At 53.2% G+C, this 27,858-nt stretch overlaps 1 protein-coding gene across 4 annotated transcripts; it reads right to left on the reverse strand.

Moving 5' to 3' along the window:
- RELA (RELA proto-oncogene, NF-kB subunit) lies at positions 1-25,908 on the reverse strand. Of its 4 annotated transcripts, none has more exons than XM_075569819.1 (11): positions 25,747-25,908; positions 23,503-23,544; positions 23,198-23,355; positions 17,111-17,259; positions 15,946-16,037; positions 15,673-15,807; positions 15,132-15,236; positions 13,746-13,955; positions 4,171-4,251; positions 3,571-3,660; positions 1-3,480 (listed from the first exon to the last, which is right to left on the reverse strand). In XM_075569819.1, the coding sequence occupies exons 1-11, from the start codon at positions 25,790-25,792 to the stop codon at positions 2,885-2,887; spliced, it is 1,704 nt and encodes a 567-aa protein (XP_075425934.1). In that variant the 5' UTR covers positions 25,793-25,908; the 3' UTR covers positions 1-2,884. The 4 variants fall into 4 exon arrangements, with proteins under 4 accessions (XP_075425934.1, XP_075425937.1, XP_075425935.1 ...); XM_075569822.1 differs by having other exon boundaries at positions 3,571-3,639; positions 25,747-25,907; XM_075569820.1 differs by having other exon boundaries at positions 3,571-3,639; positions 13,746-13,958; positions 25,747-25,907.
- Positions 25,909-27,858: the final 1,950 nt, after the last annotated feature.

Below are 27,858 nucleotides of genomic sequence, written 5' to 3' on the forward strand. Positions count from 1 at the left end.
CACGGTTAGAATATTTATTATAACTCTACATAAAAACATTTGACGCATCAAATTACAGCTTCAAAGTATGAAAAAAAAAACAACAAAATATACTAAATAATAGTTACACTTCATCCCTCCGGAGAGAGAAACTGCGGGACTTTAAATGAATGGACAATGGAGGCATGTTCCGATGGCATTGTATGTGTGTGTATACACACACACACACACACACACCTTTATGTGACGCCTGTGCTTATATACACGCACATTGTGTTTCTAATTATGTATGCGTGTACAAACAGATCTGTAAACCCATGTGATTGTATACGTATGCATGGTGTTTTTACCAGCTGCATACTGCTAAAGGGAGGAGCTCGGGTAATATGGATTTAACACACACGTCTCTATAGGCCGAAAATGAACACACTGCACATTATAACGGGGAGTATCATCTCTATACGCGGATGAACACGCTTTGCTGTATGAGGCATCCATACACGTGTTCATTACCCATCACTCCGTATAATAATGGCGAGTATGTTTATACACGGATCACGAACACGCAGTGCCGTCTCTTCAGGTTAATGGAGCAATTCGCTGCAGAATTTACAAAATGTCCCACCTAATTAAAAACAGTGTTCAGGGGGAAAGAAAAAGGACCAGTTTCCCATTTCCATCATATCTGAGATATTCCGTCGCTCAATTCACAGGAAAAGTTGCCGTTGTCGGTCTGTTCTGAAGATTAACATAAGAAGCACAATGTAGACAATTAACGGATGTTAACTAAATTGATGTAAATATGTGAACAGGTCCCAGATACGCTGCGGGAGGTACGTGTTCATAAACGGGAAAGAGGAGTTTTTTCCTTCGTAGCGCGTCCATGTGTTACACTGTTTATAGTCTAATCTGAAACACGAAGATTACTATAAAGTTTGATCTTAAAATGTGTTAAAAATCCCCTCCTCCTGCTGCTGAAACACCCGGAGACGGGAACGCCGCTGATTGCATCATCGGTACCGCGCTGACCCAGCGTCTCCCGCTGCGGAGCGATACGTTGTGTTACGGATTAGTTTCAGTCCTCGCGACCGTCCTTTATCAGGATCATTGTACGGAAGCATTTTGGAGCAGAATGATTGCTCGGTCTCAGGCACTTTATAACGCGCGTACTTTCTGCGCTAAACACCATTCGGTAACTATACATGTTATGAGGTCATCACGCCGCCGCCACCAACCCACAGAATATTTATTACATCGTCAAATCATTCTAAAATTTAATCTCCTATGACAGACCGATAACTGCTCAAGTGACCCGAAAAAGTGATTTTTCTGCAAGATCACAAAAAATAAAAAAGGGAGACACACACACGGTAACTCAGTCTGCACCCATAGATTTCCATAGGATCATCCTTACACAAATCTGCCCATATAGCATTTAAGAGGATCACCTTATGCTCAGCATTTGGTTCAATCAGCTTCTATAGGTTTACCCCTCCCTTGCACACGTCACTTACGCCACAGACTTCTATAGGATCACCGACTTTAATTTAGTTAGAGATATCAAACTTTTCATGCATTTAATTGCCCAATCCCCACTTATTTCAGTCCTCAGACACTATGGTTTTGATTTGATGTGAGCAAATGTTTGAAGAAGTCGGCCCCCGTCTCCTGCGTTACCACCTATGTCGTTGCCCATAGAAACACTGGCTATTTGGGTGGTGAAGGCTTCAGAATCTAGTGGAGATCCAATATTTATGTGAGGGGTTTATCTAGATAATCCAGAAGTCTGTTGACTAGGCCAGAGTTGCCCATAAGCTTGTAGGACTTAATGCAGAAGCTTAAGGCAGATACCTCAGACGGGCCTGCATATCCAATGCCTTTTAGGTCTCGTCAAGGTCCAGTAGAAGACAACCTTCTCAATGAAGCAAGTGACAGGTTTTTGGTCCAAGGAAGGTATCCATGATAAAGGGTGAGTTAAAGTCTAACACGAAGATGAAAGTATTTTCCCAAGAGCCAGTTGACCAGGAGGCAGCCGGGATTGGCGTGAGCAAAAAGGTTTATAGCCTGTAAAGTCTGAGTCGGATCCCGGAGTCAGGCTTGCAGATCTGATGCTCTTGCCCGTAGCAATATAGGCTTCTAGTCTCTTAAAGCAGTGTTGGTAAGGACTCTTGCTTGACTTCCAGGAGTGAATATTTACTGACCATAAAGCAAAAGGCTGGGACAGATCTCCCCTGGCTGGCTTTGTGGACTGCACAGGTTTCCTAAAAGCAAAGAGGGAGCGGGGCGCTTGGAGTGCCTACACAGGTCTCTGTTCATATTCTCCACGACAGTGGCAAAGTTGAAATCCAATATGGATGTGAAGGTGTCTTCTGATGGCATCTCTGTTGACCAGGCCCGTGTGGACTGGACATAGAAGTCCATCAGCCAGGAAACGGTTTGATTTTCTGTGCGAGAATGGACGAAGCTTGGCGGGGCCTACACAGGCCTTCGTTTTTTACTCCCCATGATGAAAGCAGAGGCGGAATTCAAAGTGGAGGCATCTCTGATGGCATTTCCAAGCCCAATTACCAGGCTGTGGTTTGCACATGTTTGAAGGCTGTAAAGTTTAGGCTGGATCACCAGAAAAGGCCAGCACATTCCATACCGTTGCCCTTAGCAACACAGGCCTGTCGGGCTACTAAGGCCTTCTCAAAGTGACGTAGTTGTAAAGCCTGAAAGGGCCAGCCCAGTCCGCTACCCAGGAGAAGGCTGACTGGTCATACTTGAGTCCTGCAGTTCCGTTGACCAGGTTGCAGTCAGATTTACCCAGTGCGAATGCCATTAGGGCGCAAAGCACCAGGCTAGGCTTGACCCCTTGTAACTGGCCTCAACATCCAAAGCCATTTCCTGTGGCAACATGGGGGTCTCAGTTCATGCTCCCCATGATGGTGGCAAAGTCAAAATCCAAAATGGAAGTCAGAGACTCTTCCTGCTGCATTTCGAAGTTCCCGTTGACCAAGCTGCTGTCGTGACTCTCCCCGGCCTCCTCGCTCGGCCTGTTGGCCATGAGTCGAGCGATTGAATCTGGGTAGGCCATGAGGGTGCCGTGGCTGACTCCGGACTCATGTAAGGCAGCTGAGAGTGTTCCGGAACCCTGGGATTCGCTGAGGAGTCGCCCAAAATCGCTGTTGTCAATGGAGCTGAGACTAGTGCAATGGCTACCGGGGTCATTGGGCAGCATGCCCACCAAATCCAGATTCCCAACATCGGGGAAGGAGTAGTCATCCAGTATGGATTCCAGATGGTCAGAGTCTGAGGCAAGGAGGTGAGGGGTATTCAGCTGGGTGGATTGATGAAGCGGCGAGAAGCCAAGGGTGCTGAAGTCGCTGACAACGGTGGAGAGAAGGGTTTGGGATGGTGGCACACCGGAATGGACGTTCATCATGGGCACAGTGTTCTGGATGGAGTGAGCCAAGGGAGGCGGTGGATGAGAGTGGAGCCGGAGAGATGGGGTCAGCGGCTCTGTAAAGAGAGAGAGAGAGAGCAGAGGTCAGGTTGGGAGGGGTGAAAGAACAGGGCGGGGGCAACAGAGCAGGGTGAGCCCACACTGACCTGTTTTTGGCACAACGGGCACGCTGCGATTTGGCACGGCGATCCTCCGTTGTGTCCGTGTCTCACCCCCTGAATAATGAGACAGACATGCTAAGTGAGGGTACAGCTGGCACTGCTGCTACCCGCGCTGTATATGCAGGCCATGGTTTAATGGTTTAGCAGTGTGAGATAGACCATGACAGGTATACACATTCCCCTCACAGTGTGGTAGTACAGCTGGCATTGCCTGCATTCTACCAGTGTTGTGTATGCATGTCGTAGTTTATAACAGACTGGGTGCGCGAGGAGGGGGCGTCATGCACGGTCGCCATGCGCAGGAAGGGGGGGGGGGGGGGCGACACTGATTGCCGTGCGCAGGAGAGGGGAGGAGGGGGGGGGGGGCTGGCACTGGATACCGTGCACAGGAGGGGGCACTGGTTGCCAGACGCAGGAGAGGGAGGGTACTGGATACCGTGCGCAGGAGAGGGGAGGAGGGGGGGGGCTGGCACTGGTTGCCGGTCGCAGGAGGGAGGGGGCGCACTGGTTGCCCGGCGCAGGAGAGGGGGTCGGGCACTGGTTGCCCGGCGCAGGAGAGGGGGGTCGGCACGGGTGCTCGCTCACCTCCAAATGGATTCTTTTTAACCGTGTGCTGAAAACTGGCCAGGGTTCTTTTTCTCTTCTCCTCAATGTAATGCATGTCACCTACAGGCAGAGCACAGAAGTTAGATAATGTGAGGGTGGGATGCACGTCACCTACAGGCGGAGCACAGAGGTTAGATAATGTGAGGGTGGGATGCACGTCACCTACAGGCGGAGCACAGAGGTTAGATAATGTGAGGGTGGGATGCATGTCACCTACAGGCGGAGCACAGAGGTTAGATAATGTGAGGGTGGGATGCACGTCACCTACAGGCGGAGCACAGAAGTTAGATAATATGAGGGTGGGATGCACGTCACCTACAGGCGGAGCACAGAAGTTAGATAATGTGAGGGTGGGATGCACGTCACCTACAGGCGGAGCACAGAGGTTAGATAATGTGAGGGTGGGATGCACGTCACCTACAGGCGGAGCACAGAAGTTAGATAATGTGAGGGTGGGATGCACGTCACCTACAGGCGGAGCACAGAAGTTAGATAATATGAGGGTGGGATGCACGTCACCTACAGGCGGAGCACAGAAGTTAGATAATGTGAGGGTGGGATGCACGTCACCTACAGGCGGAGCACAGAAGTTAGATAATGTGAGGGTGGGATGCACGTCACCTACAGGCGGAGCACAGAGGTTAGATAATGTGAGGGTGGGGTGCACGTCACCTACAGGCGGAGCACAGAAGTTAGATAATGTGAGGGTGGGATGCACGTCACCTACAGGCGGAGCACAGAAGTTAGATAATGTGAGGGTGGGATGCATGTCACCTACAGGCAGAGCACAGAGGTTAGATAATGTGAGGGTGGGATGCACGTCACCTACAGGCGGAGCACAGAGGTTAGATAATGTGAGGGTGGGATGCACGTCACCTACAGGCGGAGCACAGAGGTTAGATAATGTGAGGGTGGGATGCACGTCACCTACAGGCGGAGCACAGAAGTTAGATAATATGAGGGTGGGATGCACGTCACCTACAGGCGGAGCACAGAAGTTAGATAATGTGAGGGTGGGATGCACGTCACCTACAGGCGGAGCACAGAGGTTAGATAATGTGAGGGTGGGATGCACGTCACCTACAGGCGGAGCACAGAAGTTAGATAATGTGAGGGTGGGATGCACGTCACCTACAGGCGGAGCACAGAAGTTAGATAATATGAGGGTGGGATGCACGTCACCTACAGGCGGAGCACAGAAGTTAGATAATGTGAGGGTGGGATGCACGTCACCTACAGGCGGAGCACAGAAGTTAGATAGTGTGAGGGTGGGATGCACGTCACCTACAGGCAGAGCACAGAAGTTAGATAATGTGAGGGTGGGATGCACGTCACCTACAGGCGGAGCACAGAGGTAAGATAATGTGAGGGTGGGATGCACGTCACCTACAGGCGGAGCACAGAAGTTAGATAATGTGAGGGTGGGATGCACGTCACCTACAGGCGGAGCACAGAAGTTAGATAATGTGAGGGTGGGATGCACGTCACCTACAGGCGGAGCGCAGAAGTTAGATAATGTGAGGGTGGGATGCACGTCACCTACAGGCGGAGCGCAGAAGTTAGATAATATGAGGGTGGGATGCACGTCACCTACAGGCGGAGCACAGAAGTTAGATAATGTGAGGGTGGGATGCACGTCACCTACAGGCGGAGCACAGAAGTTAGATAATGTGAGGGTGGGATGCACGTCACCTACAGGCAGAGCACAGAAGTTAGATAATGTGAGGGTGGGGTGCACGTCACCTACAGGCGGAGCACAGAAGTTAGATAATGTGAGGGTGGGATGCACGTCACCTACAGGCGGAGCGCAGAAGTTAGATAATGTGAGGGTGGGATGCACGTCACCTACAGGCGGAGCACAGAAGTTAGATAATGTGAGGGTGGGATGCATGTCACCTACAGGCGGAGCACAGAGGTTAGATAATGTGAGGGTGGGATGCATGTCACCTACAGGCGGAGCACAGAAGTTAGATAGTGTGGGGGTGGGATGCATGTCACCTACAGGCGGAGCACAGAAGTTAGATAGTGTGGGGGTGGGATGCACGTCACCTACAGGCGGAGCACAGAGGTTAGATAATGTGAGGGTGGGGTGCACGTCACCTACAGGCAGAGCACAGAGGTTAGATAATGTGAGGGTGGGATGCACGTCACCTACAGGCGGAGCACAGAAGTTAGATAATGTGAGGGTGGGATGCATGTCACCTACAGGCGGAGCACAGAGGTTAGATAATGTGAGGGTGGGATGCACGTCACCTACAGGCGGAGCACAGAGGTTAGATAATGTGAGGGTGGGATGCACGTCACCTACAGGCGGAGCACAGAAGTTAGATAATGTGAGGGTGGGATGCACGTCACCTACAGGCTGAGCACAGAAGTTAGATAATGTGAGGGTGGGATGCACGTCACCTACAGGCGGAGCACAGAGGTTAGATAATGTGAGGGTGGGATGCACGTCACCTACAGGCAGAGCACAGAAGTTAGATAATGTGAGGGTGGGATGCACGTCACCTACAGGCTGAGCACAGAAGTTAGATAATGTGAGGGTGGGATGCACGTCACCTACAGGCGGAGCACAGAGGTTAGATAATGTGAGGGTGGGGTGCACGTCACCTACAGGCAGAGCACAGAAGATAGATAATGTGAGGGTAGGGTGCACGTCACCTACAGGCGGAGCACAGAGGTTAGATAATGTGAGGGTGGGATGCACGTCACCTACAGGCGGAGCACAGAAGTTAGATAATGTGAGGGTGGGATGCATGTCACCTACAGGCGGAGCACAGAGGTTAGATAATGTGAGGGTGGGATGCACGTCACCTACAGGCGGAGCACAGAAGTTAGATAATGTGAGGGTGGGATGCATGTCACCTACAGGCGGAGCACAGAGGTTAGATAATGTGAGGGTGGGATGCATGTCACCTACAGGCGGAGCACAGAAGTTAGATAGTGTGGGGGTGGGATGCACGTCACCTACAGGCGGAGCACAGAGGTTAGATAATGTGAGGGTGGGGTGCACGTCACCTACAGGCAGAGCACAGAAGTTAGATAATGTGAGGGTTGGATGCACGTCACCTACAGGCAGAGCACAGAAGTTAGATAATGTGAGGGTGGGGTGCACGTCACCTACAGGCGGAGCACAGAGGTTAGATAATGTGAGGGTGGGATGCACGTCACCTACAGGCGGAGCACAGAGGTTAGATAATGTGAGGGTGGGATGCACGTCACCTACAGGCGGAGCACAGAGGTTAGATAATGTGAGGGTGGGATGCACGTCACCTACAGGCGGAGCACAGAAGTTAGATAATGTGAGGGTGGGATGCATGTCACCTACAGGCGGAGCACAGAGGTTAGATAATGTGAGGGTGGGATGCACGTCACCTACAGGCAGAGCACAGAAGTTAGATAATGTGAGGGTGGGGTGCACGTCACCTACAGGCAGAGCACAGAAGTTAGATAATGTGAGGGTGGGGTGCACGTCACCTACAGGCGGAGCACAGAGGTTAGATAATGTGAGGGTGGGATGCACGTCACCTACAGGCGGAGCACAGAAGTTAGATAATGTGAGGGTGGGGTGCACGTCACCTACAGGCAGAGCACAGAAGTTAGATAATGTGAGGGTGGGGTGCACGTCACCTACAGGCGGAGCACAGAAGTTAGATAATGTGAGGGTGGGGTGCACGTCACCTACAGGCAGAGCACAGAAGTTAGATAATGTGAGGGTGGGATGCACGTCACCTACAGGCGGAGCACAGAGGTTAGATAATGTGAGGGTGGGATGCACGTCACCTACAGGCGGAGCACCGAGGTTAGATAATGTGAGGGTGGGATGCACGTCACCTACAGGCGGAGCACAGAAGTTAGATAATGTGAGGGTGGGATGCACGTCACCTACAGGCAGAGCACAGAAGTTAGATAATGTGAGGGTGGGATGCACGTCACCTACAGGCGGAGCACAGAAGTTAGATAATGTGAGGGTGGGATGCACGTCACCTACAGGCGGAGCACAGAAGTTAGATAATGTGAGGGTGGGATGCACGTCACCTACAGGCAGAGCACAGAAGTTAGATAATGTGAGGGTGGGATGCACGTCACCTACAGGCGGAGCACAGAGGTTAGATAATGTGAGGGTGGGATGCACGTCACCTACAGGCGGAGCACAGAAGTTAGATAATGTGAGGGTGGGATGCACGTCACCTACAGGCGGAGCACAGAAGTTAGATAATGTGAGGGTGGGATGCACGTCACCTACAGGCAGAGCACAGAAGTTAGATAATGTGAGGGTGGGATGCACGTCACCTACAGGCGGAGCACAGAAGTTAGATAATGTGAGGGTGGGATGCACGTCACCTACAGGCGGAGCACAGAAGTTAGATAATGTGAGGGTGGGATGCATGTCACCTACAGGCAGAGCACAGAAGTTAGATAATGTGAGGGTGGGATGCACGTCACCTACAGGCGGAGCACAGAGGTTAGATAATGTGAGGGTGGGATGCATGTCACCTACAGGCGGAGCACAGAAGTTAGATAATGTGAGGGTGGGATGCACGTCACCTACAGGCAGAGCACAGAAGTTAGATAATGTGAGGGTGGGATGCACGTCACCTACAGGCGGAGCACAGAAGTTAGATAATGTGAGGGTGGGATGCACGTCACCTACAGGCGGAGCACAGAAGTTAGATAATGTGAGGGTGGGATGCACGTCACCTACAGGCGGAGCACAGAAGTTAGATAATGTGAGGGTGGGATGCATGTCACCTACAGGCGGAGCACAGAGGTTAGATAATGTGAGGGTGGGATGCATGTCACCTACAGGCGGAGCACAGAAGTTAGATAGTGTGGGGGTGGGATGCATGTCACCTACAGGCGGAGCACAGAAGTTAGATAGTGTGGGGGTGGGATGCATGTCACCTACAGGCGGAGCACAGAAGTTAGATAGTGTGGGGGTGGGATGCACGTCACCTACAGGCGGAGCACAGAGGTTAGATAATGTGAGGGTGGGGTGCACGTCACCTACAGGCAGAGCACAGAGGTTAGATAATGTGAGGGTGGGATGCACGTCACCTACAGGCGGAGCACAGAAGTTAGATAATGTGAGGGTGGGATGCATGTCACCTACAGGCGGAGCACAGAGGTTAGATAATGTGAGGGTGGGATGCACGTCACCTACAGGCGGAGCACAGAGGTTAGATAATGTGAGGGTGGGATGCACGTCACCTACAGGCGGAGCACAGAAGTTAGATAATGTGAGGGTGGGATGCACGTCACCTACAGGCTGAGCACAGAAGTTAGATAATGTGAGGGTGGGATGCACGTCACCTACAGGCTGAGCACAGAAGTTAGATAATGTGAGGGTGGGATGCACGTCACCTACAGGCGGAGCACAGAGGTTAGATAATGTGAGGGTGGGATGCACGTCACCTACAGGCAGAGCACAGAAGTTAGATAATGTGAGGGTGGGGTGCACGTCACCTACAGGCGGAGCACAGAAGTTAGATAATGTGAGGGTGGGATGCACGTCACCTACAGGCGGAGCACAGAGGTTAGATAATGTGAGGGTGGGATGCACGTCACCTACAGGCGGAGCACAGAAGTTAGATAATGTGAGGGTGGGATGCACGTCACCTACAGGCGGAGCACAGAGGTTAGATAATGTGAGGGTGGGGTGCACGTCACCTACAGGCAGAGCACAGAAGATAGATAATGTGAGGGTAGGGTGCACGTCACCTACAGGCGGAGCACAGAGGTTAGATAATGTGAGGGTGGGATGCACGTCACCTACAGGCGGAGCACAGAAGTTAGATAATGTGAGGGTGGGATGCATGTCACCTACAGGCGGAGCACAGAGGTTAGATAATGTGAGGGTGGGATGCACGTCACCTACAGGCGGAGCACAGAAGTTAGATAATGTGAGGGTGGGATGCATGTCACCTACAGGCGGAGCACAGAGGTTAGATAATGTGAGGGTGGGATGCATGTCACCTACAGGCGGAGCACAGAAGTTAGATAGTGTGGGGGTGGGATGCACGTCACCTACAGGCGGAGCACAGAGGTTAGATAATGTGAGGGTGGGGTGCACGTCACCTACAGGCAGAGCACAGAAGTTAGATAATGTGAGGGTTGGATGCACGTCACCTACAGGCAGAGCACAGAAGTTAGATAATGTGAGGGTGGGGTGCACGTCACCTACAGGCGGAGCACAGAGGTTAGATAATGTGAGGGTGGGATGCACGTCACCTACAGGCGGAGCACAGAGGTTAGATAATGTGAGGGTGGGATGCACGTCACCTACAGGCGGAGCACAGAGGTTAGATAATGTGAGGGTGGGATGCACGTCACCTACAGGCGGAGCACAGAAGTTAGATAATGTGAGGGTGGGATGCATGTCACCTACAGGCGGAGCACAGAGGTTAGATAATGTGAGGGTGGGATGCACGTCACCTACAGGCAGAGCACAGAAGTTAGATAATGTGAGGGTGGGGTGCACGTCACCTACAGGCAGAGCACAGAAGTTAGATAATGTGAGGGTGGGGTGCACGTCACCTACAGGCGGAGCACAGAGGTTAGATAATGTGAGGGTGGGATGCACGTCACCTACAGGCGGAGCACAGAAGTTAGATAATGTGAGGGTGGGGTGCACGTCACCTACAGGCAGAGCACAGAAGTTAGATAATGTGAGGGTGGGGTGCACGTCACCTACAGGCGGAGCACAGAAGTTAGATAATGTGAGGGTGGGGTGCACGTCACCTACAGGCAGAGCACAGAAGTTAGATAATGTGAGGGTGGGATGCACGTCACCTACAGGCGGAGCACAGAGGTTAGATAATGTGAGGGTGGGATGCACGTCACCTACAGGCGGAGCACCGAGGTTAGATAATGTGAGGGTGGGATGCACGTCACCTACAGGCGGAGCACAGAAGTTAGATAATGTGAGGGTGGGATGCACGTCACCTACAGGCAGAGCACAGAAGTTAGATAATGTGAGGGTGGGATGCACGTCACCTACAGGCGGAGCACAGAAGTTAGATAATGTGAGGGTGGGATGCACGTCACCTACAGGCGGAGCACAGAAGTTAGATAATGTGAGGGTGGGATGCACGTCACCTACAGGCAGAGCACAGAAGTTAGATAATGTGAGGGTGGGATGCATGTCACCTACAGGCGGAGCACAGAGGTTAGATAATGTGAGGGTGGGATGCACGTCACCTACAGGCGGAGCACAGAAGTTAGATAATGTGAGGGTGGGATGCACGTCACCTACAGGCGGAGCACAGAAGTTAGATAATGTGAGGGTGGGATGCACGTCACCTACAGGCAGAGCACAGAAGTTAGATAATGTGAGGGTGGGATGCACGTCACCTACAGGCGGAGCACAGAAGTTAGATAATGTGAGGGTGGGATGCACGTCACCTACAGGCGGAGCACAGAAGTTAGATAATGTGAGGGTGGGATGCATGTCACCTACAGGCGGAGCACAGAGGTTAGATAATGTGAGGGTGGGATGCATGTCACCTACAGGCGGAGCACAGAAGTTAGATAATGTGAGGGTGGGATGCACGTCACCTACAGGCAGAGCACAGAAGTTAGATAATGTGAGGGTGGGATGCACGTCACCTACAGGCGGAGCACAGAAGTTAGATAATGTGAGGGTGGGATGCACGTCACCTACAGGCGGAGCACAGAAGTTAGATAATGTGAGGGTGGGATGCACGTCACCTACAGGCGGAGCACAGAAGTTAGATAATGTGAGGGTGGGATGCATGTCACCTACAGGCGGAGCACAGAGGTTAGATAATGTGAGGGTGGGATGCATGTCACCTACAGGCGGAGCACAGAGGTTAGATAATGTGAGGGTGGGATGCATGTCACCTACAGGCGGAGCACAGAAGTTAGATAATGTGAGGGTGGGATGCATGTCACCTACAGGCGGAGCACAGAGGTTAGATAATGTGAGGGTGGGATGCATGTCACCTACAGGCGGAGCACAGAGGTTAGATAATGTGAGGGTGGGATGCACGTCACCTACAGGCGGAGCACAGAAGTTAGATAATGTGAGGGTGGGATGCATGTCACCTACAGGCGAAGCACAGAGGTTAGATAGTGTGGGGGTGGGATGCACGTCACCTACAGGCGGAGCACAGAAGTTAGATAATGTGAGGGTGGGATGCATGTCACCTACAGGCGGAGCACAGAAGTTAGATAATGTGAGGGTGGGATGCACGTCACCTACAGGCGGAGCACAGAGGTTAGATAATGTGAGGGTGGGATGCACGTCACCTACAGGCGGAGCACAGAAGTTAGATAATGTGAGGGTGGGATGCACGTCACCTACAGGCGGAGCACAGAAGTTAGATAGTGTGAGGGTGGGATGCATGTCACCTACAGGCGGAGCACAGAGGTTAGATAGTGTGAGGGTGGGGAACAATCATGAGGAGTGTGAGTATACACGAAAGAGCGAATAAGGGAATAAAAGAGAGAAGGAAAGAATGCAAAAAAGCGAAACGAGCGAGGCTGGTCTGTCCCAGCACGCACGTGACACTGCAGGACTATGCAGATTGCTAAACTCTGTTGCAACTTCATAAAGACCGAGGGGTCTTCTGTACGCCGAGTCCTCAGGGACATGTAGGTGGTTGGTACATAGATTCGGGTTGTGAATTAGCCGGAAGTAAAATGAAATCCGGTCTGTGAATTGGTTGTTACCAGGAAGGTTAGAGACCTGGGACACAGAGCGGGCACAATATGCGGCTTATCCTCTAATAATGGGGGGTACACTGCTGAACCGTCACCTATAACAGGGGTGCGCAAACTGGGGGGGAGGGGGGCGTGCGGCGGTTACAGAGGCTCTTCCCAAAGTCATTTAAATGAAATGCTGGGCAGAGCGGCAAAGGCCTCTGTGACTTCCCTTACCCTGGCTCCGGCGGTTTCTGGCGACGCGTCGTCAAATGACGTATAGTTCCCATGACAACGCGACATTGGGATGTCCGAGCACCGGAGCCAGGGTAAGGAGGAGATTGGGGGGGGGGGGGGGGAGAAAGAGAGCCAGCAGGGGGGTCCTGGGGAAAATGCTTGCGCACCCCTGACCTATAGCAGTCACAGGGTGGAATAATAGGGGGTACACTGCTGAACCATCACCTATAGCAGTCACAGGGTGGAATAATAGGGGGTACACTGCTGAACCGTCACCTATAGCAGTCACAGGGTGGAATAATAGGGGGTACACTGCTGAACCGTCACCTATAGCGCAGTCACAGGGCGGAATAATAGGGGGTACACTGCTGAACCGTCACCTATAGCGCAGTCACAGGGCGGAATAATAGGGGATACACTGCTGAACCGTCACCTATAGCACAGTCACAGGGTGGAATAGGGGGTACACTGCTGAACCGTCACCTATAGCACAGTCACAGGGCGGCTCTGGACAAAGAAACATACAGTGTTGTTATGGCAGAGAAGAAGAACCGCTTCATCCCCTAATTTGACCCGTGGCTTTCTTTAAACGAGGAAGGAAGAAATGAGGATAGCACCGGACCGACTCCTGCCAGACACCCCACGACCCTCACCTTCGTCCGGCAGGTACTGGTACTCCATGGGTTCGCTGACCTCCTTATCCGATGGTCTCCTCAGCTGCATCTGCACCTTGACCGGCTGACGGATCCCCGGGTCCTGGTACGGCGGCGTCCTGAAGACGATGGCCACCTGGCGGTGCACGTCCGCCTGCGAAAAGGACCCACGAGCCTCCCATTTGCCCAACTGGAACAGCACCTCAATGTCTTCTAGGGGCCACAAGGGGGGAGATGGTTACTGGGGCAGGACCACAAAGCAAAACCCGACCCTCCTACCCTTCCCCCAGCAGCAGGAGGGAGAGGAGAAACCTCCCAGCACTGCAGCCTATCCAGTCACAGATCACATCACAGCCTCAGGGTCGTCAATTCTGTGTGTATTTAAACAGTGTGTGTGTATATATATCATATTGGTGTATGCAAACAGTGTGTGTGTATATATATCATATTGGTGTATGCAAACAGTGTGTGTGTATATATATCATATTGGTGTATGCAAACAGTGGTGTGTGTATATATATCATATTGGTGTATGCAAACAGTGTGTGTGTATATATATCATATTGGTGTATGCAAACAGTGGTGTGTGTGTATATATATATCATATTGGTGTATGCAAACAGTGGTGTGTGTGTATATATATATCATATTGGTGTATGCAAACAGTGGTGTGTATATATATCATATTGGTGTATGCAAACAGTGGTGTGTGTATGTTTTACAAGTCTTGTTCAGCTGGTCTTAGCTGATTGGAGGGTGGCAACCTCCTACCTCATTGAAGCTCACCCCTTCCCACATTTAAATGGTTAAAAGCTCACTCCATGGCATCTCCCACTCTCAGGGGAACTTGCTTGCAGTATGATTGTGACAAATCTAATAGAGTGCTTTTCCTGGTAATGTACAGGTTAGTAAAAGCTTCAATCAGACTTAGAACTATGCAACTAATTTTGACAGATTTATTATAAATCATTCTTCCTGGTAATGCACAGGTTATTAAGAATGTATATTAGTGTTAGGGACCCTTGAGATGTGGTCTGCCATGTAGTGGCTCAGGGGCTTACAACACTTTGGCCAAAATGTTAAACTTAAAAGACCATTTTATTTAATAGATATCTATACATATATATTTAGGCACTGTACCGTGTATAGGTTTCACTGGATGTGCACTGAGCTCTGTCTGTGTTTCATGTTCTGTCTCTGGTTTTAAATATATATTACCATGCTCAGTAGCACTCCTCTGTGACACTTATATGCTTATATATATGTTGTGGTCATTTTGGGGGTTCAATATGAGCTTGTAGGTGTCCTGTATGTGTGTATTGAAGCCTGTTCTTTAGAGCGACACTCTGTAGTTCTCCGGCAGGGGAGGGGTTAACGGTGCCATACCTTTCTGCACTTTGTCACACAGCAGAAAGATCTCGTCCCCTCCCAGACAACTCCCAGAATTCCTGTTCAGTCGGCAGATCTTCAGCTCCGCAGTGTTAGGAGCTCCTAGTGCACAAGAGATCACCCGTTAAATACGTCACTGTGTCCCTACGTGGGACTGACCCTTTAACCCAGGGGTGCGCAAACTGGGGGGCACGGCGTTTACAGAGGCCCCGCGCGCTTCCTGAAGGCATTTAAATTAAATGCCGGATGAGAGGCTAAGGCCTCTGTAAACTTTACTTACCTTGGCTCAGCCGGCTTCTGGAGACGTGTCACGTGACGCCGTGAGGCAGAATGCCAGAGTAAGCGAGGAGATGGGGGGCGGGCGGGGGGGGGGGGGGGGAGGGGGGGGAGTTAGCCAGCAGGGGGCGCAGGGGAAAAAAAAGATTGTTCACCCCTGCTTTAACCAATTAAACACGTCCCTATCATTAGGTCACTTTGCCCCGACGTGGGACTGACCCTTTAACCCATTAAACACGTCACTGTCATTAGGCTCTCTTACTGTTGTCATAGATGGGCTGTGACACCACAAGGGGTAAGGCGCTCAAATGACCCCCGGTCTGGTCACGGATCCAAACTTGGAAGCAAAGACAGACGGTGTTCAGATCGTAATCAGACTTCAGATCCTCCACAGGGACTGAGCGAGAATGGAGAAATCAGATTTCAGAATTTCACATTTAATCATATTTCTAAGGACCCTTTTACAATGCCCTCTTATGCCACATTTACAGCATCATGAATTACATCACCGGTGACATTACACGGTGGACATTACCATTGAAGGGGTTATTTTTGGTTCGAATCCTATTGGCGATGGCCTCCTCCAGCTCTCTCTTCTTCACACACTGGATGCCCAAGTTCTGAAAACTTTACGGGAGATGAACAAACATCAGATTTCAGTGGCACTCATAAAATAGGATATCTTCTCCATATCCAGTAAGCATGTAAGCTTCCTGTAGGATCTCACCCCATGCCCCATAAAACTCCCTGCTGTTCTATTCCCTTCCCAGAATCCTCCAGTATTGGCCAATATTAGAGACATTGGGATGAGTGGAGCATTTTCTATCGACTGTTCTAATGCCTATCCCACAGTCCTCAATGTGTGTCCAACATGGATAAACGATAGACCACTTGACCTGACCCATTCCCATTACTTTGTTGGCTTCCAAGAATCCTCCTGTGTTGGCCAACACTATACACAGGGATGGATAGGCTGTTTGGTATTTATAGTTCTGCTCTGTGCCCATCCCAGAATCAACCCGTTGGATAATGGACAGTTCACTTGGCCTGACTTGGTACTGACCTTTCCCATTGATCTGTTCTCTTCCCAGTTCCTCCAGTGTTGGACAATGTTATACAAAGAACACTGGGCTGGGCTGACCATTTCTATTGTTTTTATGCTCTGTGCCTATCCCAGACTCCTCCACTGCTGGGCAATGTTGGATAAAGAATGGACCACTTGGTATATTGCACATTCCCACACGCCTGTTCACGTCCCAGAATCTTCTAGTGTTGGACTATATTATACATAGGACGCTGGGTAGGGTGAAGCATTTTGTATTGGCTGTTCTAATGCTGGGTGTACCCCAGAATCCTCCAGTGCTGGGCCATGGTTGGCTAAAAGATGGACTACTTGGAATGACATGGAACTAGCTGCTCCTAACCCCAGAATTTTGTCATGGGCAATTTTTAATCAAGATTGTACTATTTGATCTTAACTAGTACTGGCATTTCCCAGAATCCTCTAGGACTGACCAGTGTTGCAGAAGGCATGTACCATTTGGACTTACTCAGTATTAGCTGCTCCTCCTCCTGCTCCCTTTCCAGAACCATCCACTGCTGGTTAATGATGCATAAAGGATGAACCCTTCGCCCCAATTTGATATCTGGTGCTAATTCCCCATGCTCCCTCCACCCATTAAGACCAGCTGCCAAGTTACCTGTGTATAGTACGATCTGGTGATAGGTCAGCCTCGAAATATCCGTCTTTGCAATCCTTCCCAACCAATTCATGGGGGTGAGGTTTATACGGGGCATCTTTGGCAACCAGAGAAATCCGTATACGGGCCGGGCCTTGGTAATTGTTCACCTTAAAATACAATAGACATACTTGAGCCTGGTGTCCCTCTGGGACACATATTCCACAATTCAGGTGGCCCTATACCTTTAATGCCAACACATATACCACCCTACATACAGCAGCTGAAAGCAGTTGGCAATATAATATATATTCTAAGGGCTCAGGCCTCTGCAATAAGACGGGTTTTACATGGCTCTTTCCCCACATTCTTGATCGCCCCCCACACTTCTCTCTCCCTTCACCGCACCACTTTAATTCCTCACGATGTCGTCCATTCTTTCCATCTCTCTTCACATTAACGGACTCTTTCATTGTCAGCTTTCTCTCTAAACTTTCGAAAGATCTCTGACTCACAGAGGGGCAGACAAAACATTTGTTTTTTTTTCATAGAGGCGCACACCCTTGACGTAACGTTAACACGATCAGAACTCTTATCTGACATCTGTATTGTCCACTTCCTGTGACGGGAGGGGGTAACCAGGCTATACAATAAAGGTTCAGCCCTCTGGTAACCCCTGAAACCGTGGGGCCCCTGGTAGCTCCATAAGCCAGGGACCAGGGAGAATACATGTGGAAAATAAAGTGACATTTCTTGTGTCAGTTTTAGGGGGGATATTTGGATGGAAATGCAATTATTTTTTTGGTTGCAGGTGTTCGGGGGCCAAAGTTAACGGTAGTCGTTTAATTCTCCCCGGTGAGCAGGCATGATTTGCCAGCACGTGGGGTGAATTACACCGGGACTACCCAGTGTCCCCCAGACTCCTGGATTTCGAGCCCAAATATCCCCAATCCATTTCCCGTATAAGGTTCCCCAAAAGTATATTCTTTATTGAAAAGTGTACTTTGTAAGATGTTTTACAATTACTATAAGGCTCTATACAGTCAGCCAGGGCATCAGCGTAGACGCCGGTATGTCTGTATAGAGTCTGTAGTTCAAAGAGGAGAGGATGTCCAGGAGGTGAGAAGACTGGTGGGCGAGGAAGGGCGAATTGCCAAGTCTGGAGAACAAAGGGCACCCTGCGGGGACACCTTGTGTCTGCCAGACTTGGTGGAGTCTGCCCAGCGGGTAGCATAGAGTTAGCTGGGAAAAGATGGCGAGCGTAGGCGCTTTCCCCTTTGGATAATCCATATTTCCCGCCCACCCAGATTAGAACCGGCTTGGCACACCGCCTCCTCTGTCAGCCTAGAGACGAGCGCCTGTTTCTATTGGTCCGCTGAGCTATGTATGGAGACGCGCCAGTCAGAGAACCAGACGATTTTGTGGCTTGAGTCGATTAAGCTAGGGCGCACATTGCTCTGTCCCAAATAGCAGAGCAACCGGCTTGGTTTTGAAGCTAGGAAAGTCTGCCCTGCAGAGACTTGAGTCAGACGCGAGGACCAAGTTCTCATCTGAGAACCGTAGCTGACACAGTCAAGAGTTCCTGCCGAAAACAGTTCCAGGAGTATCGAGACTAGGTCCCGGTCAGAAGTTTCTGCCGAATCTCGGTCCAGGATGTCTGAAACAGGGCTCCGATCAGGGTAAGCTCTTGCAAGCGGGCACCCTGCACCTAGGAAAGGTTAGATCTCGTACCCCAGACCCAAACAAGTGTGTATATTTCTGTATTTTGTTGTATTTCTGAGGTTTTATCCAAATAAACCCCATTTTATTTCACTGCCTTGTTTTGCCTATTGAATGATCCCTGAAATATAAATGTGTTAAAAAGGACCTTGTCTACCGTGTCACGTTTACTAGGATTTCCTATTCAGATACGAAGAGCCCCAAGACAAACCCCACAGGCTGCTCTCATTTGGGAAGGGGGGGCAGGAAGTTGGGGAAGGCATCACCCTAAACGAAGGAAGATGTAACTTTTCCAGGAGCGGAGTCATTCTTCTTGGGGTATTCACACGGCAGCCCCACCTTGTGGTTTGTTTTTTAGAAAGCGAAAATGGTCCCACATTAATGTTTCTGGGGTTGGAAAGGGTTTTTACAGTGACGTTTGGGATTAGGGTAAAAGACTGAAGGCGATTTCGTATTGGGTAATAGGGAAGGACTTTGAATGACTGGGAGGGCAAAAGAAACATCATGGGATTTGAGAAGAGAGGCACATCTTACATGGGATCTGTATCTTGGGAAATGAATACACGTAGCAAAGAGAGAAACACACACAAAGCCTCCCCGATGATCTCCCAGGTACTGCGGCGGTTACAGCCTCTTCTCCACGTCGCTCCAGCACATTTTCTGATTTCATCCTTGCATCTTACTTTTGAAACCCATTGAAACCCAGAAGCGGGCCATCGCTGTCCAAACGATGGTCGTTTCTTCTTGTGAAAAGGTCTGGCCCACCGCCATTTTAATTTCGTCCCCATTGTGTTGTCCGACCCGTTTGGTTTCAAACCCAGGTCATTCTTTTTCCAGTCTCTTGTGATACCCAGCATGCATCTCCCCATACTCCGAGTTGGATGAAGCTTGCGATTGGTCTTTGAATTGAGTGTCCACGTTTCACATCCATGCGAGAGTACAGCCAGGACTCAAAAGAATTTCCTTTCAATGTTCAGTGCAAAATGCCACTGGTGCTCAAGGTCGGGCAAAGGCAAAGTCTGTGGCAGACAATTAGCGAGTATCTGCATAAAAATCTTGTAAGTGATTGGAAGTACAACTTCAATAAAAAAAGTCAACAAATGTGCTTTACAAATATTAGTTATAAAAAAATAAAACAAATATCACAATTAGTCCGTAGGTCACAGTCCAAAGCGGTTGGTTGCGCAGCTTTATTGCAGTAGGATCCCCCCATTCTTGCCCTGACAGAACAGCGGCGCCTCGTGTACAAGTCCACACCACAAAAATAAAATGCTCTCACACTGCAAGGGGCTTCAAAATGGATCCCCCACAGTGACACTGACCAGGTAAGTTCCAACCCACCTCCCTGCCAGTGACATCACTTCCTGGCTGCTCACCGGGGACTTCGACTTCCCTACACGTTTCGCAAGGGCTATCCTTCCTCAGGATTTGTAATGGCATTGAGGTGGATTGGAACCAGCTACTCACCAGGCAGCATCTGCGGCACTGACCTAGTCAGCCCCACCAGAGGATCAATTTGGATGCCATAAGCATCTCACATTGCGAGTCCCCCAGAGTTCATCAGCCCCTGCATGTCTGACTGAGGGACTCGGTGTGTGCTGCCATGCTGCGTTTCATTTCCAAAGAACCTCTGGGACATAACACCCGAGTGGCCCCAAAGCCGTCTCCCCAAGAAGAGACACTCCCCAATATGCCTTCACGGCCCCTTGTCCACCAAGCCCGCGTGGAAGGAGTTATCCTCGTGCTGTTAAGAGCCTCACCTGATGGTTTACAGATATTTCATGGACAGTGTATAACCTTTGCTCAGTTAATGAAGCCATTATTATAACTTGTTCTTTTTTTCCTCCTGTGAAATAAAATAATTGCAGTTCTAGAAACAGACTGTAAAGTCTTGCGACACCCCCTTACGTGTAGGCCGGTATTTACCGAAATAATAAAGGAGTACATTGAATTAATTTATTTTTGTTGAATAAAAAAAAAAAAAAGAAGGATACGGCAGCATGATGCGTGTGCACACGCGTGCAGGGGGGGGGGGGAGAGGGGGGAGTAGAGAAAATCCTTGCAATACACCCACCCCCACACGATTGGCCGTAGGCTTGTTTCTGTAGGGCTTGGTCTCCTTTCTGGTGGATGAGGATGGCATTGATCCCATGTTCTGGGATTGTCCTGTTCTTCAAGCCGCATGTAAAGCGTTTTGCAAGGATTTTCTCAACTTCTTCCACAGCGTTTTTCACGATTTCAGTATTTATTCCATCTTCTCCCCGGGAGCCGTCCCATTCTTCTTGGCTATTAGAAGTCCACAGCTCCCATAAGTGCACAGACGTGTTGTTGAGCCATTGTCTTGTTTGAGTGCGAATATTTGCTTCTTCCCAATCACAAGTCGCTTCTTCTTCTATAAGCTTTTGTTATATTCGATAATCTTCATCACCATATCAGTTACATTCTTACATCCTCAGTTATACGTTTGGGGATCGCCTCGCACAGCTCTGTATATTCAGTTATACGTTTGGGGATCGCCTCGCACAGCTCTGTATATTCAGTTATACGTTTGGGGATCGCACCGCTCTGTATATTCAGTTATACGTTTGGGGATCGCCTCGCACAGCTCTGTACATGGAGTTCTTGAGCCATGGGATCGCTTCCTTTCTCCTTGTTTCCTCCGTTACCGTCTCAATTGATATTTTCATAGCTTGTTTTTGGTTAGTGTTTCCACTAGTTTTTCCTGTCTTCGTAATTGTTAATGTGTCAAACTCCAGTCCTCACGGGCCACCAACAGGTCCAATTTTCACGATATCTCCACTTCAGAACATGTGATTAAGTCAAAGACTGTGCTGAAGCAGAGATCCTTATAACCCGTTGGCGGCCCGTGAGTATTGGAGCTGCCCACCTCATCTGTACATAATCTCATATTGCGCACTGTGCCCTCACCTGCCCTCACCTTTAAGGCAGCAAGAGACACACAGATCTAGCAGCTCTAACAGTTTATTAAACATGACTATTTTCACCCCTCCCTGTAATGCCCTGCTGTCTCACCCCCATGCCCTGCTGTCTCACCCCCATGCCCTGCTGTCTCACCCCCATGCCCTGCTGTCTCACCCCCATGCCCTGCTGTCTCACCCCCTGCGCCCCACCATCATGCCCTGCTGTTTCACCCCCTGCGCCCCACCATCATGCCCTGCTGTCTCACCCCCTGCGCCCCACCACCATGCCCTGCTGTCTCACCCCCTGCGCCCCACCATCATGCCCTGCTGTCTCACCCCCTGCGCCCCACCATCATGCCCTGCTGTCTCACCCCCTCCACCCCACCACCATGCCCTGCTGTGTCACCCCCTGCGCCCCACCACCATGCCCTGCTGTCTTGTCCCCTCCGCCCCACCACCATGCCCTGCTGTGTCACCCCCTGCGCCCCACCTCAATGCCCTGCTGTCTCACCCCCTGCGCCCCACCTCCATGCCCTGCTGTCTCACCCCCTGCGCCCCACCATCATGCCCTGCTGTCTCACCCCCTGCGCACCACCATCATGCCCTGCTGTGTCACCCCCTGCGCCCCACCCCCATGCCCTGCTGTGTCACCCCCTGCGCCCCACCCCCATGCCCTGCTGTCTCACCCCCTCCACCCCACCACCATGCCCTGCTGTCTCACCCCCTGCGCCCCACCATCATGCCCTGCTGTCTCACCCCCTGCGCCCCATCACCATGCCCTGCTGTCACCTCCTGCGCCCCACCATCATGCCCTGCTGTCTCACCCCCTGCGCCCCACCACCATGCCCTGCTGTGTCACCCCCTCCGCCCCACCATCATGCCCTGCTGTCTCACCCCCACCACCATGCCCTGCTGTCTCACCCCCTCCGCCCCACCATCATGCCCTGCTGTCTCACCCCCACCACCATGCCCTGCTGTCTCACCCCCTCCGCCCCACCATCATGCCCTGCTGTCTCACCCCCACCACCATGCCCTGCTGTCTCACCCCCTCCGCCCCACCACCATGCCCTGCTGTCTCACCCCCACCACCATGCCCTGCTGTCTCACCCCCTCCGCCCCACCACCATGCCCTGCTGTCTCACCCCCTCCGCCCCACCACCATGCCCTGCTGTCTCACCCCCTCTGCCCCACCACCATGCCCTGCTGTCTCACCCCCTCCGCCCCACCACCATGCCCTGCTGTCTCACCCCCTCTGCCCCACCACCATGCCCTGCTGTCTCACCCCCTCCGCCCCACCACCATGCCCTGCTGTCTCACCCCCTGCGCCCCACCACCATGCCCTGCTGTCTCACCCCCTGCGCCCCACCACCATGCCCTGCTGTCTCACCCCCTCCGCCATGCCCTGCTCCTCCTTCCATTCACACGGGGAGGGGTATGCGCAGCCTCACTGGCTGTGCGGGACACAGACCTTGATAGTGGGATGCGTTTTGCTCGTGTCGGTGCTGTGCTCGCCCGGAATGCTGCCCGCAGAGCGACCCTCGCACTTGTATCGAAACCGCATCCCGCGCTGCTTCGGCTGCTCGATAATCTCCACGTACGGAAGGGAGGGGGGAGACGGGACTGTGTCTGAGGAAGGAAGGGGGGAGGGCCATGACAGAATGAGAAGGGAGAATATGGGGGGGATAGAGAGAGAAGAATGCACAAGGGGGGGGGGGGGAGAGAGGAGAAAAGAATGATAAAGGGGGTGAAAGTGAAACAGCCTTAATATCTTACCCGACACAATCCAGTCTTTAGGAAGGAAGGTTGAATACAGGTCTGAAAGAGATAGTAATGAACAGGCCACGCTATAGAATGATGCAGAGTATCCTTACACACAGGTAATGCACACACTATATACTGTATGGTTAGAAGTACTTCTCTTTTGTGAGTGTCTCCCCGACGTGCCCCGGCCCGAGAGACACACACACACACACACACCGGCCCGAGACACACACACACCCCGGCCCGAGACACACACACACACCGGCCCGAGACACACACACACACCGGCCCGAGACACACACACACCCCGGCCCGAGACACACACACACACACACCCCGGCCCGAGACACACACACACACACCGGCCCGAGACACACACACACCCCGGCCCGAGACACACACACACACACCCCGGCCCGAGACACACACACACACCCCGGCCCGAGACACACACCCCGGCCCGAGACACACACACACCCCGGCCCGAGACACACACACACCCCGGCCCGAGACACACACACACACACCCCGGCCCGAGACACACACACACACACCGGCCCGAGACACACACACACCCCGGCCCGAGACACACACACACCCCGGCCCGAGACACACACACACCCCGGCCCGAGACACACACACACACACACCCCGGCCCGAGACACACACACACACCCCGGCCCGAGACACACACACACACACCCCGGCCCGAGACACACACACACACACCCCGGCCCGAGACACACACACACACACCCCGGCCCGAGACACACACACACACACCCCGGCCCGAGACACACACACACACACACACACACACCCCGGCCCGAGACACACACACACCCCGGCCCGAGACACACACACACACCCCGGCCCGAGACACACACACACACCCCGGCCCGAGACACACACACACACCCCGGCCCGAGACACACACACACACCCCGGCCCGAGACACACACACACACCCCGGCCCGAGACACACACACACACCCCGGCCCGAGACACACACACACACCCCGGCCCGAGACACACACACACACCCCGGCCCGAGACACACACACACACCCCGGCCCGAGACACACACACACACCCCGGCCCGAGACACACACACACACCCCGGCCCGAGACACACACACACACCCCGGCCCGAGACACACACACACACCCCGGCCCGAGACACACACACACACCCCGGCCCGAGACACACACACACACCCCGGCCCGAGACACACACACACACCCCGGCCCGAGACACACACACACACCCCGGCCCGAGACACACACACACACCCCGGCCCGAGACACACACACACACCCCGGCCCGAGACACACACACACACCCCGGCCCGAGACACACACACCCCGGCCCGAGACACACACACACACCCCGGCCCGAGACACACACACACACCCCGGCCCGAGACACACACACACACACCCCGGCCCGAGACACACACCCCGGCCCGAGACACACACCCCGGCCCGAGACACACACACACACCCCGGCCCGAGACACACACACACACCCCGGCCCGAGACACACACACACACCCCGGCCCGAGACACACACACACACCCCGGCCCGAGACACACACACACACCCCGGCCCGAGACACACACACACACCCCGGCCCGAGACACACACACACACCCCGGCCCGAGACACACACACACACCCCGGCCCGAGACACACACACACACCCCGGCCCGAGACACACACACACACCCCGGGCCGAGACACACACACACACCCCGGCCCGAGACACACACACACACCCCGGCCCGAGACACACACACACCCCGGGCCGAGACACACACACACACACACCCCGGGCCGAGACACACACACACCCCGGGCCGAGACACACACACACACACACCCCGGCGCGAGACACACACACACCCCGGCCCGAGACACACACACACACCCCGGCCCGAGACACACACACACACCCCGGCCCGAGACACACACACACACACCCCGGCCCGAGACACACACACACACCCCGGCGCGAGACACACACACACCCCGGCCCGAGACACACACACCCCGGCCCGAGACACACACACCCCGGCCCGAGACACACACACACACACACCCCGGCCCGAGACACACACACACACACCCCGGCCCGAGACACACACACCCCGGCCCGAGACACATACGCCCCGGCCCGAGACACACACACACACACCCCGGCCCGACACACATACACACCCCGGCGCGAGACACACACGGATGGTGATTCTTACCATTCATATTTGCCCCAGATGCCTCCCAACGGGGCAAATCCTGCATCCCCAGCACACTTTGTACTGTTTATCTGACGCAAAGTGTTTTCTTCTGCCCCGATCACCGGTAGAAACGTTTGCGCTTCTCCTCCTCCCCCCACTGCTGTCCCCTTCCCCCTCCTTCTCTCCTCCTATTCTCTCCCCTCCCGCCCCTTCACAAACTGCGAGAGGGATCCTGCCCCCTGCGGAAATACCCAGGTGACGTCATTTCAGGGAACGCCCTGGCCAGCGCGCATGCGCCGCTTCCCGAGCCCCCGCCTGTCCCCTGTCTCAGCCTATGGGCGGATGGGAGAGTGTGTTGGAACGCAGCGCTGCGTGGTGCGTTCCAAAGGAAGGGATGTCATCCAGGGAAGGGTTTTTAGGAAGGGGGGAGAGAAGGGCTTCTTAGGGAGCGGCTGCAAATTACCATGTATGCTTCCACGCGCAAAAAAGTTTGTTTTGTTATGGTTTGAAAGAAGTCCCCAAGGTGCTTGTATATTATTATCCTAGGAGCCATTTTACAGCACATGGCTCCGGGTAATCAGGAACAGAATGAGTTAGGCCGGATTTCATATGTAATGTGGGTTGTCATGGACAGCTTCACACCGTTTTAGTTTTAATGTGTACTGACTGCAGAGTATTAGGAACAGGCTCAGCCAGCCCTAGGTTTATATGTGACTAGCTGAGAGACCCGGCGTTGCCCGGGATGTAAATGCGTAATAGGTAGTATTATTTATAACTCGTGGAACAATAGGTGAGTATTTGTTGTAAAGGTTGGATAATAATGTTGAAAAGAAAGATGGAATAAAATGTAATACGATGTTGTTTAAAAATGGTTTATTGTAAACACACCACAGTACAATGTATATTTTGGTGACATAACAGATGTAAAAATATGAGGCGTGTGTCCTGCTAGGGTGTGAGGCGGCGGGTGGCGCGTGGGTTGTGAGTGCTGTCTGTGAGTGGGGGTCCTGCTAGGGTGTGAGGCGGCAGGTGGCGCGTGGGTTGTGAGTGCTGTCTGTGAGTGAGGGTCCTGCTAGGGTGTGAGGCGGCAGGTGGCGCGTGGGTTGTGAGTGCTGTCTGTGAGTGGGGGTCCTGCTAGGGTGTGAGGCGGCAGGTGGCGCGTGGGTTGTGAGTGCTTTCTGTGAGTGGGGGTCCTGCTAGGGTGTGAGGCGGCAGGTGGCACATGGGTTGTGAGTGCTGTCTGTGAGTGGGGTCCTGCTAGGGTGTGAGGCGGCAGGTGTCGCGTGGGTTGTGAGTGCTCTCTGTGAGTGGGGGTCCTGCGGGGGGGGAGAAAGGGGAGCGGGGGGGGGGGGGAGAAAGGGGAGCGGGGGGGGGGGAGAAAGGGGAGCGAGGGGGAGGGGAGCGGGGGTGGGGGGAGAAAGGGGAGCGGGGGTGGGGGGAGAAAGGGGAGCGGGGGTGGGGGGAGAAAGGGGAGCGGGGGGGGAGAAAGGGGAGCAGGGGGGGAGAAGGGGGAGAAAGGGGAACGGGGGGGAGAAAGGGGAGCGGAGGGGAGAAAGGGGAGCGGGGGGGAGAAAGGGGAGCGGGGGGGAGAAAGGGGAGCGGGGGGGGGAAGGGGGAGAAAGGGGAGCGGGGGGGGGAGAAAGGGGAGCGGGGGGGGAGAAAGGGGAGCGGGGGGAGAAAGGGGAGCGGGGGGAGAAAGGGGAGCGGGGGGGGGGAGAAAGGGGGGGGAGAAAGGGGAGCGGGGGGGGAGAAAGGGGAGCGGGGGGGAGCCGGGGGGGGAGAAAGGGGAGCCGGGGGGGAGAAAGGGGAGCGGGGGGGGAGAAAGGGGAGCGGGGGGGAGAAAGGGGAGCGGGGGGGGGAGAAAGGGGAGCGGGGGGGAGAAAGGGGAGCGGGGGGGAGAAAGGGGAGCGGGGGGGGGAGAAAGGGGAGCGGGGGAGGGGAGAAAGGGGAGCGGGGGGGAGAAAGGGGAGCAGGGGGGGAGAAAGGGGAGCGGGGGGGAGAAAGGGGAGCGGGGGGGAGAAAGGGGAGCGGGGGGGGAGAAAGGGGAGCGGGGGGGGAGAAAGGGGAGCGGGGGGGGAGAAAGGGGAGCGGGGGGGGGAGAAAGGGGAGCGGGGGGGGGAGAAAGGGGAG

The sequence above is a fragment of the Ascaphus truei genome, chromosome 14, assembly GCF_040206685.1.
Source record: "Ascaphus truei isolate aAscTru1 chromosome 14, aAscTru1.hap1, whole genome shotgun sequence".
In the NCBI taxonomy this organism is placed as follows: domain Eukaryota; kingdom Metazoa; phylum Chordata; class Amphibia; order Anura; family Ascaphidae; genus Ascaphus; species Ascaphus truei.

Coding starts and splice junctions, on each gene's coding strand:
- RELA (XM_075569818.1), bottom strand. CDS start 25,792: ATGCAGGATTTGCCCCGTTGGGAGGCATCTGGGGCAAATATGAATG. Junction 15,237..15,672: donor ACAGCCCATCTATGACAACA/GTAAGAGAGCCT, acceptor CTTGTGCACTAG/GAGCTCCTAACACTGCGGAG. Junction 3,481..3,570: donor GCCCGTTGTGCCAAAAACAG/GTCAGTGTGGGC, acceptor CTCTCTTTACAG/AGCCGCTGACCCCATCTCTC.